This window comes from Manduca sexta, chromosome 17 (genome assembly GCF_014839805.1).
Source record: "Manduca sexta isolate Smith_Timp_Sample1 chromosome 17, JHU_Msex_v1.0, whole genome shotgun sequence".
In the NCBI taxonomy this organism is placed as follows: domain Eukaryota; kingdom Metazoa; phylum Arthropoda; class Insecta; order Lepidoptera; family Sphingidae; genus Manduca; species Manduca sexta.
In genome coordinates this window covers 3734118-3746180 of record NC_051131.1, presented here as the reverse complement: position 1 = coordinate 3746180, position 12063 = coordinate 3734118, and the positions used below count along the sequence as shown (strand labels likewise).

The following is a 12063-nucleotide window of genomic DNA, read 5'->3' as shown; positions in this document are numbered from 1 at the left end:
TATATAACGGAATTTCTTACTTTAGTTACGGAATTGAAAATATTATTCTTGGCAACACCGCTGACAGTCGACGTTCTGTCAGTTTTGTGATCCCGTTTTATTTTTAATTTTAAAATTTGTTGATATTGAAACTTAAATCTCAGGTTATACTATGTTTTTAACGTAAAAATTAATCCTTATATTTAGATTATTAGTTCATTCAGAGATCAAACGTATGCAATATGGAAATAACAAAATATAACTTTGTTGAAAATTTGGATAACATAACCAAGAATTTAAAGAAATCATGTTTTGTGGCTTTCGATGCTGAGTTTACAGCTATTCTTGCCGGAGAAGCTTTCAAATATAGGTAAAAAGTAAATTTAATTAATCATATTAAAAAATAATATTACTATTTTGTATTAGAATAGAACTTTTATAGTGGTTTGATGTATTTTTATTCAGGTATAAGAATTCATTGGCCGATCAATTCAAATTAAATGTAAAAGGCTAGCACAACAATTCTTGCTAATTATATAATTCAGTCACTAATTCTTCTACATTGTTAACATGACAATTAGATAAGTGTAAATGAAAAAATATTAACTAACAGAAAAGGCAATAACAATTACCATAAACACCTTAATTATAAGAAGTTTGAGAAAACTACGAAATACAAATGATGAAATTCTTTCCAGGTTATTTGACACAAACGAAGAGAGATATGACCGAATCAAAACAGAAGTGAACAAGATGATAATGACTCAAGTTGGGCTGACAATGTTCCATTATGAAAGGGAGCGAGACTCTTATGTTGCTGTTGGGTACACATTCTACTTGTGTCCTCAATCATTTGGGGATATAGATCAATCATTTGTCTTCCAAGCATCTACACTAGATTTTTTGTGCAAACATAAATTTGATTTTAATAAGGTAAATTGATAGAAAGTCCAAGTAGTTATTTATTTTTATAAATTATGGCACCCCAGTGTAACCAATGATTCTTCTAATGCCAAAGCATACAAATCATTGCATGAAAAAATCAGTATATATGATGAAAACTAGATTTTGTACATTTTCGCCAAGGTTAGTTAGATTTTTACCATATAATAGTTATATTTCTCAATAATATTGTAGCTAGCTTTCACTTGTGAAATTTACAATCATCTAGAACAAAATCTGTTGTTTAAAGGGACTGCAATGCAAGGATACACATTCTTCTTAAGTTATCCATTGCCAGCCAATTATGGATTATATACTGAGAGAAACTGGGTTCACTTTCCTGACAAATATACACACATCAGTTTAGTGGACAGGCAGTCCTAAAGTTCTGTGATTTAAACTATCCACTTTTCAGTTTATATATGAAGGGCTTCCATTTTTAAGCAAAGCTGAACTCGCAAAGGTACAACAAGACATGAAAAATAAAACCTTTTTGAGCAAAGCCATCAGTTCATTAGACATGGCAGATGAGAAGCTGCTTCAGCAGTATTGCTCTGAAGTTTCAAAGTAAGTTAAATTAAAACTGAACACTTCTCTTTGTTTTGAAATCTTATAATAGATAAAGATCTTTAAAAGAAGTAATAATATTTTTTGTGTACATTTAGAAGCAAGTAAACCAACAAATGAATAGTGCTTCTTGAGGTTTACTTAACATTATTCAAATAGCAATGGTCTATGGATAGTTAAAATGACTACTGAAAATAAGTTATTGGATTAAACATGTCACTGATTTTTATGTTATTTTTATAGTTGGTAAATATGTTAGTTAAGGTTGCATACCGGCTTGACAAAGGAAAACATTCATTAAAAATAATGCAATCTACCAAACAAAAGTTAAAAGTATTAAAATTACTCCCTATGTGGAATTGTTAAATATTTATCAATCATAAAACAATACATTAGTAAAACCATTTAAATCAAGGTTGTCGTCACATAGACTATTTATTTACTTAAAAAACTAAAATCAACTTCCAATATTGAATTAAATTTGACATTAAAAATTTCAGATGGCTGTGTAACAGTGATGAAGGCACTATGTATTTAGATATAGAGAAGCCTTTAATGCGGTACATAGTGCACAATGAGATCAGATCTCGATTTCCAGACGTCCTTACTACAGATAGCTTAGGTAATAGCAAGATGGTAAGTTACATTAGCAATTATGAAATAAAAAAATCTTGATCCAATGAAATAAATGGACTAAAATCCTTAATTTTTTAAATGTTTATTTAATAAAATATGTGTATGTATCGCATAGAGATATTAAAAATATTAGAAATTTAACAATATACGCTTATGAATAGAAAAGATATAGCTTCAGTAGTTTTAACAATGTCAATAATTTGATAGTCCTATTCCCATTTTGTACAATAAAAAAATGTATAACTAAAAATAAACTTAATTATATATTACATTAATAACTTCACAAAATCCTTGGTAATTAACTTAAAATTTTTAAAGGCATATAATATGTAAGTTTGTGAATGCACTGGGCTAAGTTAGCTAGCAAAAATTATTTAGATATGTCTTTGACATAACGAAACTAAAAATATAATTTTATTTGCTGTTACAGGTACTTATATACAGAGATAAAAATGTAGAAGGCGCCAACAGCGCCCCAATTTCGACACTAGAAGTGAATCTTATAAACTGTCTTCTTGGTTTTTCACGAATTATTTCATTACTAGAGACCTACAAAAAGCCTATTGTAGGACACAATTTATACCTCGATCTAGTACTTCTACATAACCAGTTCATAGGACCGCTGCCAAAAAAATATTCCACCTTCAAAAATAATATTCACAACATGTTTCCGAAGTTGTATGATACAAAGTTTATTGCATGGGAAATGGGAAAGAAGTTAAAGTCAGATGAAGTTTGGAAGAGTACTGCATTGCAAGAGTAAGTAATGTTACACAATCAAGTCCTTCAATAGATGATTTAACCTCTATTATTCTGTATTCTATTGTATTGTCACAAGAGCTGTAATTTTATGGCTATTCAATCAATAACAATTTCATGTCAGTGAAGGTATAATGTATTACAATGTTCCATTATTGATTGCCTTTAAAATATCCAAGAAAAACAATTATACTTTTATATACTACTGGGTGACACATTTACTTATTTGATGGTTGCATGGTGTAACTAAAAGTAAAATTACATTTGATTTATGGTTTAATTTATTAAGCTATGTCAAAATAAATAATAATAAATAATATCAGCCCTGTATTATATACTTGGCCACTGCTGAGCACGGGCCTCCTCTACTAGTGAGACGGATTAGGCCTTAGTCAACTACGCTGGCCTAGTGCGGATTCGAAATTCGAAATTCCTATAGAGAATTTCTCAGATGTGCAGGTTTCCTCACGATGTTTTCCTTCACCGTTAAAGCGAACGATAAATTCACAAAGAATACACACATGATTTTAGAAAAGTCAGAGGTGTGTGCCCTTGGGATTTGAAAAATGTATGTCAAAATAACCCTGTGTAATATGAAAATATTCATTATTAACAACCAATACTTTCATTTGGGTTAAAGTATGTAAGACTTGTATTTGTCATATTGCTTGAAGGTAAACTGTACAATGTTAAGTTGTAAAGTTTTTTTTATATAATAAGTTTATCAGCCCTGTATTATATACTGTCTAGGGATTGCAATCCGATACAAACTTAAATCCGGCCGGATTCAGCCGGAATCACGAGAATTCCGCCGGATCCGGCCGGATCCGGATTGGTATTTTGGGTGTCCAACATAGCGCATATTTATAACTTCATGGCATAATATAAGGAATAATCTACGGGGAAAAATTATTCCTTGACCCTTGAAAATTTGTTGCCTCGGTTTTGCATACGCAGTGTTTTTTAGTACTTTCGCACAGTTTTGATAGAGAAATTACGTTTTTCTTAATATATCGGAACCGGCCACCGGATCCGGTGATATTGTTGGATCCGGTAGGCAACGAAAACGTACCGGATCCGCCTGATTACCGGATCCGCCGGACCGGATTGCAATCCCTAATACTGTCTCACTGCTGAGCATGGGCCTCCTCTACTACTGAGAGGGACTAGGCCTTAGTCCACCACGCTGGTCTAGTGCGGATTGCTAGACTTCACACACCCTCAAAATTCCTATAGAGAAATTCTCAAGTATGCAGGTTTCCTCACGATGTTTTCAGTCGCCATTAAAGCAAGCGGTAATTCACAAAGAATACACACATAATATTAGTAAAGTCAGAGGTGACCTTGGGATTTGAACCTGCGGTCATTCGTCTCGGTAGTTCCACATCCGACTACGCTATCGCCGCTATTGAAGTTTTTTAAATTGTATTAAATAATTTATTTCCAGTTTATACGAATTCTTCTCTGAAGGCAAGTGCAAGAAGCTCCAAAATGAATTGAACTTTATAAAGTTGAGCACGCCATTCAACGTGAAGCAGACATATCATGAAGCCGGTTGGGATTCTTATTGCACAGGTTATTCATTTATTATTACTGTTTTAGCTACAAAATTCTAGCATGTAATTTAATGAAAACAGATGTCCTTAAACACATAAAATCCCATAATTGTAATGGAAGTATTGAAGAACGGAAAGCGTAAGGAGAATGTTATAGGTCACTAGGGTCGCCGTCACTTCTTCGCGAAAATGCAGTATTTTTCATAATAAGTTATAAAAAATACAGTACATACAAATGTAGTAATATACGAAAAAAAAAACAAAATAATAGACATATATATTTATTACTGATTTATTTCATGAAAGTTTGGATACGCGCTGTCCCGTTATTCGAAAGTGAATGTAAAGGAGCGTTCATATATTTTTAAAATGAAGGATTTGTTTGTTAGCTATAGATGTTGAAAATATAGTATTTTTGCGTATTATATATTTCTTCAACAGTATATAGTAGGTACGCATACCCAAAATATAGTACAATGCTATAGATTATTCGGTTGGCAACCCTATAGGTCACTGAATATAAATAATTATATTTAGGAAAATATTTTGATAAAAATTAAAAATAATGAAATATGTATTGTGTATTTTTTCTATTGTTTACATTGACATTCGAAATTCTAATTCATATTGGTAATATTTCTCTGGAAACTAAAAGCTATATTCATGTATTCTATTTATCAGGAATTGTTATTGTTGCGACAAACAATAATTGTTCCATGGAATAACGCCGAATACGGCGATAGGAACGTTGCTTATTATGACATTGGCTAGTAATCTAATATATTCTAGAACAGTAATCTTATTAGAACGAAAAGCCTTTGTACGCCTTTTTAACTAACTTAAAAAAGGAGGTGATTCTAAATTCGACTGTATGTTTTTTTTGTGTGTTTGTTACCTCAGAACTTTTGATTGTGTGGACCGATTTCGATGATTCTTTTTTTATTTAAAAGCTGGGGCTTCCCGCGTAGTCCCATATCAATTTAATTGTTGTTGGATCATTGACTTCGAAGATACATCAAAAAAGCAAAAAACAACTTTTTAACAAAATATTATACCGCCTTCAAAAAACAAAAAGTAATTTAACATTACTTATATACAGCTTACCTATTTTGGAGTCGGTGTCTAATAAATACCGTTTCATACTTTTCGGGGATAAAAACTTACTGATGGTAGGTCTCTCATACGTAAGAGTCCGCCTGGGTTGGTACCGCCGCAATGTCTATTTCTGCTGCCAAGCAGCAGTGTGTAGTCCATGTTGGGTTCTGGTTTAAAGGACATTGTAGCCAGTGTAACTACTGGACATAATAAGACTTAACATCCCATGCCTCAGGATGGCGAGCGCAGTGCAATACCAAAAAATACTTTATAATTCAAGGTGTTGGATGGTGTTTCTACTGCTTATGGACGGTCGTATCACTTACCATCAGACGAACGGCAAGCTCATCTCCTCATTCAAATCAATAAAAAAAAAAAGCAGCCCATATCGATCTCAGGGTCTCAAATTATCTCCATACCAAATTTCATAGAAATCGATTGAGTGGTTCAACAACGAGAGCGTAACAGTTAGAGTCACGTTGCGTTTATAAACATGTAGTTCCTCACCAGGTCACATATTCATCCGGTTCGGTCACTGGGCGGCGTCCGAGAACCGCGGCAGGTCCCGCGCCGTGGGGCCCGTGGAGAAACTCGCCGCGCTGGCACACTACTGCAACAAAGTCAACATCATACGAGGCGCTGTGCAATATGTAGTGAGTGCCCGTCATTTTTGTTTTATTTAATTCTAGTTGTATGCAGTTTCGTCTCTGTGAAATACCGTTTCAAGAATATAGTCTCCGCTTGTAATTTTCCAAATATTACTTAGCTTGTTATGTGAGAAATTGCATCCAAATCCATTTAGAGGTTTTTGTGTTTCCCTTTAAAAATATCCTATCATTTTCACAAATTTTCTTATTATATAAAGCTGAAGAGTTTCTTTGTTCGTTTGAATGCGCTAATCTCAGGTACTACTGGTGCGAATTGATAAATTCTTTTAGTATTGTATAGCCCATTTAACTAAGAAGGCTATATAATTTTTATATTGGAGAAATTTAGATTTTTAGAATACGTATAAAGGATATAGATAACACTTAACATAGATATTTTTTGTTGTTGTTTATAGTAAAAGAGGAGAATATCCAATCTAAATATTTTTACTTCCTTCATTTTCAATATTAGTCAGTCTCACGTCTGCGTTAGTAAATAACCATACTATAGAAAATATTATATTGCTTCAATTCTACGGATTCAAATGAAAATTTATTACGAATCTTCATAATAAGTATACCTACAACCTACCCACAAGGCATACCCACAATCAGAGAATTTAAGCCCCTCCAAGCTGAGCCAAACGCTTTGAGTAATAGAATAGTTTTCTATGTTTGATTTAGTTTATTTTTTATATGTAAAAGAAAAAAATATTAAAAAGAAATTTCTCTGTGAAATCAGCATCAAAATTGGTTGAAAAATAAGGCAGTTATTCATATTTAAAATATTATTGTGAACAAAAGTAGGGCGTGGTGGGGTTATCGCGCTGTCCTTTTCTCACTCACGCAACGTTATGGCCGGTGGCACTGGTTGACGTCACATTTAATATTACTGTAATTTGACAGCTTCCGTTTCCACCAAATTTCAAATCTTTCTAACTTAATTATTATAGCTTGAATATTAAAATTCTTTTCCGATAGATTTTAGATGAAAACCATTTTTGTGAAATGTATTTTAAAAAGTCTTTAACTACCCTATTTGTTTCATAAAGCTTTAAAAAAATGTTAAGTATTTTTGAATATTTTAAACTAACAAAATATTCCCAAGTAAATTGTCTATCTCATTGTGTTAGTTCAAATTAAAATTATATACACTTCAGGAGGAATACCACGGAATCAACTATTTTCATAGCTTTTCCATAATGAAATGAACTAAACATTTAATTGTATATTAACAATTTTAAACAACAAAGTAAGAATACCATATTGCAGAAATGTGCCGTATAATGTTTTTCTATTATATAATGAAACGATGAAAATGCGCACCGTTTCAAGGATAGAATCTTAAGACAGTTCCAAAGTATTAAATATAAATACAATCATATAATTTTCTTCATACCAGAAGGCAAGTAAACGAAAAATACTTAAATACCTAGTAATAAATAGGTGATCACTGTTCAGCAGCACCTCTCGCCCACCACACATACAATATCATGGGCAACGTGAATGGATTGTCGACCTTATAATAACAATAATTACGGGTTTTTTTCGTATTTATTTGTTCCTTTTTTTATACGTGCATGGCAAAGTGACCCCACTGCACTTGATGGTAAGTGGATTGGGGTCCAATAGAATGTCAACTGACGAGAGATGATTACCCCTCGACAGTCGTCATAGTTAAGCCGACCTCTTAGAACCGGATATACACATGCTGATCCCGTAATGTGACACACTTACGTGGGCCACTATGGCGGGTTTCAACTCCTTGTGTACGGTGGTCGCTATCCGGGCGGATACAAATATACCTATCCTACCACTAACAAAATTTCGTATCGTGAGTAAAAGGGGAACGTATATTTTGGCAAACGGTACTGAACAAAAACCCGTCAAAATCATTTTAAATTTTAATGCTGTTTAAGACAGGCATGATTCATCACCTGTTTTTGTTATTTTTTTGTACTTACTGTGGTATGTGTGTCTTGTCGGTTGCCAAATGATTATTACTCTCTTTTCAATTGTCATGTCCGTTTTTAATCGCAACTGATGTGTTTTACCCAAATGAACCGGTACAAATTGGGAAACAAATGTGCCATAATTTTGGCTTTTAAGCGAGCCTTTTTATTTTTTTGTATCAAAATGTTTAATGATGTTGAATAACAATACATCTCCTTTAACGAGGTGTAATTGAGTATAATATTTTAGCATTACGAGAGCATTGTTGTAGTTTTGTGTTGATGCGAAGTTTGTCCGCAGAACATGAGTGGTGTCGACCCGGCGCGGCACCGGCCCGCCTGGCTGTACGTCAGGACGCTCCGAGAACAACTCATTAACGTCGACAAGGCAATACTTCTTGCGATATATAAATACACCAAGCAGTAAACTCGTTATGTAAACCGACTTACGGCCGACCCGAAAGACAAATACATCTCGAGCTATTCTTTTAAAAACTTTTTAAAACCTGTAATAAATCGGCATTTTTATGCAAAACTCGTGGTCAATTTTAAAGAGGAACATTTGAAAATATGCAAGCATATTTCCCGTCGTTCGCGGAACATCTGTCGGGTGTCAGTCTTCGTCTAAAACTGTCATATCGCTTTGTACACAGACACATCAAAATATTATACGGCTTGACGGACAGAGCGCGGCTCTCGGCGCCGAGGCCGAGTGCTCCGTCGCCGCTCAAACATACTTTCAAATCATATTTGATGTGCGCGTGAAATATTTTCAACGCTCACACGTCGGAAACATCGCATCGCCGTAGCTCCAGACGTCGACTCATTATGCAACGGGATGACTTAACAAATTGATTCAAAATAGGATCCGGTTCAGCTAAACTGAGCAAACTCGGGCCCGACACCGCCTCGGTCCTAGGAGCCAAAATTAGCGCTCATACGTTAAAGAACAGTTATGGTAGTAATAATTGTCACTTGGGCCGGTGGAGTGTGGCGGCGTGTTCCAGCTGCGCGCCGTGTGTGTGGCGCGGGTGGGCACGGCGCGACACGGAGCGACACAGAGCGGCACGGCGCGACACGGCGCGGCACGGCGCGACACGGCGCGACACTGGCGCGGCGCCAGGCCGGCGACACGCACACGCACGTCCTCACTCCCACACACGCATAATTCACGCGGCGTGCACATATTTCCCGTTGCTAGTTAAAACAGATTGATAATGCCCGAGTGTCACACGCAGAAAATTTTTATTTTTACCTCAGACCGGCGTTTTTCCGACAGAGTGTCCCCATCGGCCGGTGTTTGATTTCTCTAATGTATAAAAGCTAATTTTTCATGTCACTGCCAAGGTTGATTTAAGGTCGAGATGTATAATTAATCCGAGAGCGTGTGTCGTCGCTCGGTACGTTTCGTTGGCCGCGGTCGGTTTGCGTCGCGTACCATAAATATAGAACAATGGCATAGACAATGTGTAACCGTTAATGTCACACGCATGTTTTATTGCAGGTGGCGTCGATACTGTCGAGCTTTGGCTCCATAGACGTAAAGCCGCACGGGTACCGCTCAGCGCTAATAGCAGCTAACTCCGACTACACGTGAGAACATGTCATTGTAAAAATAACTTAAAATCACAACATCTAGTTTGAAATAAATATAACATTTTCATTTCAGTGTGGAGAAAATCTTGAAGAGGTTCAACAACGACTCTGAGTACAGAATATCGAGGTACAGCGTGTACCGACACACGACAGCGGGCCGCGTCGCAGTGTGGTACGCATCCAACACTAACACGTAACACTTGTCCGATCGACACTTCTGCGTAAGTGATGACGCGGTCTATGTGTGATGTCAACACCCACCATTTTAAATAAATTCTCCAGCCATTATAATATTCAAAATGAATAATATAAATATGCGAGAAATGTAAAAAGCATCCCCGGCTAACGTTAACAACTCGATATAAATTGCCATGATGTTTATAACAAGCTATTGCACTCTATAAAATCTTACAATGTTACTGCATATTTACTGCCTTGGGCTGTTAAAAGAGTTTGGTTAAAATACAGAAAGCTTAGATAAATTTGTGGCAAAATACTCCCTATTGTTTAGGTAGAAAACAACTACTCAAAACGATTGATTGATGCAAAAATATATTTAATAAAATCACATGTATATCGTGGTTCATAAAACTCGCTGTCATGTAGATATTTTAGATGTAATATGTTTGTGTCGATGCCTAAACAAATATAGTGCCTACGAATATATCTGGCGAAAACTATATTTTCTTGTTGCGTTTAAAACTGGAAACATGGAAATTTTATACTGTGTTGAAGTACAAGTGCGTTATTCCCAATATTTCTTTAGAATATAACACGGAGTGGATGCGAGGCCTACATTTTTCGAAAGGAACATTTAATTAAGAGGAGGAGTATTTCTTAGCCAAAAGGCAAGACTGAAAATTTTATTGTCTGTCTCAACTCATTAAAGCGGTTATTTATTTCGACATTACACAGAACTGAGACGTTGACCTACGAGGTGGTATTTTTATGAAACTCATAACAAATGTTCAAGTGTCCATTGTACATTACTAGGTGTTGCTCGCGGCTTGGACCGCGCGAAATTCTTTTCCCGCTGCAAAGGTCCTAAAACTCTACGATGCCAGCGCCATCTATTCAAAAAGATCAGATATAAAAAAAAAATCCTACGGGAGCATATTGCCGGGATAAAAAGTAGCCTATGTGTTAATCCCTACATTCAGTAAGGTGTTCCCTTACTGAATGTACACGCAGTGCCATGAACAGAGAGAGATGGAGGAGACTCGCAAAAGTCGCAATCGATTTTTCAGACAATCCATAACCACGACCACTCCGCCAGAAGTGTACGACTGAGAAGAAGAATGTGTTAATCCAGGAGATGTTCTACCCGTGTGCAAAATTTTATCCAAATCCATTCAGTTGTTCCTCCGTTAACTTCTAATAAACATACAAATATTTTCACAAACTTCCGCATTTATAATATTAATAAGATTAACTACAAAACTCTAAGGTTTACCGTTATTGGAACTCGAAAACAATACAACATACATTTAACTTTAAAGGTACTTTAAATTAAATGAAATTTTTAGAAAAAACAGTCTTACTTATAAACTTTTTAATCGTTGCATTAAGAGGTGATTAGGAACTGCTTAAATAGCTATCAAAAACATCACCGGTTTCCTAATTTAAACCTTATTAAGAGGCAAGATGGCGGATTTTGACTTACAGCTATGTATTATTATGTATTTAAATGTAACTTTGTTTTTCAGGAGCAGCGCACTCATCACCGGAGGACTAGTGATGTACTTCATTCATAAGAGAGTTAACTTCATATCTTGATATTTGATCGCCTAGTTTGTTATAGCACGTCCTGTATACCGCTACCTCGCTTAGAACGTAAGTTATACAAGTGCCAGTTAGCATCAATTGATTAAGTAATAAAGTGAGTTTATATTTTCATTTGGTAATTTTATTACTGCGTTAATATTCCTATCTTTCATTACCAGCTGTAGTGAAAATAAACCAAAAGAATTATGTGCGGAAAATGTGAAAAGTCAAATGCGAAAGCCGTTTTTGGTCCTTCAACCCAGAAATTACCATTAAAAAAATTTCAACAGAAGTCTTCTATCTAATTGTGTGGTTATTTTTAAAATAACCTTAATATTAAAATATTTGTGAATATATTGTAAAATATGTCTATATTACCGATTTAAAAAAAATATTATGCAGCAGTCTTTAATACCAAGTGGATTTTATTCAAACGTATACAAAAGATACCCACATTTGCCCTTTTATTTTTTTTACGTTCCACAATAACGAACGCGTTCCAAATGAGCTCGCAAACTTGATTGGTTGATTACATTAGTAAAGGTTAATTAATTTTATGTTCTTTACATA

General features: G+C 35.0%; 1 protein-coding gene across 2 annotated transcripts; it reads left to right on the top strand.

The window, feature by feature from the left end:
* The first annotated feature begins 41 nt into the window (after positions 1-41).
* LOC115442357 (pre-piRNA 3'-exonuclease trimmer) lies at positions 42-11625 on the top strand. 2 transcript variants are annotated; one of them, XM_030167368.2, is made up of 11 exons: positions 42-349; positions 678-912; positions 1337-1488; positions 1989-2124; positions 2555-2883; positions 4331-4458; positions 6045-6187; positions 8435-8521; positions 9638-9726; positions 9803-9901; positions 11436-11625. In XM_030167368.2, exons 1-11 carry the CDS (start codon positions 222-224, stop codon positions 11503-11505), a joined length of 1596 nt encoding a protein of 531 aa, XP_030023228.2. In that variant the 5' UTR covers positions 42-221; the 3' UTR covers positions 11506-11625. The 2 variants fall into 2 exon arrangements, with proteins under 2 accessions (XP_030023228.2, XP_030023229.2); XM_030167369.2 differs by having other exon boundaries at positions 61-143.
* The last annotated feature ends 438 nt before the right edge of the window (positions 11626-12063 follow it).

What these genes read in the sequence shown, in the direction of transcription:
- LOC115442357 (XM_030167368.2), top strand. Translation starts at nt 222, where the DNA reads ATGGAAATAACAAAATATAACTTTGTTGAAAATTTGGATAACATAACC. An exon ending in GGAGAAGCTTTCAAATATAG is followed by an intron (nt 350 to 677) that starts GTAAAAAGTAAA and finishes AATTCTTTCCAG; the next exon opens with GTTATTTGACACAAACGAAG. An exon ending in AACTCATTAACGTCGACAAG is followed by an intron (nt 8,522 to 9,637) that starts GCAATACTTCTT and finishes GTTTTATTGCAG; the next exon opens with GTGGCGTCGATACTGTCGAG.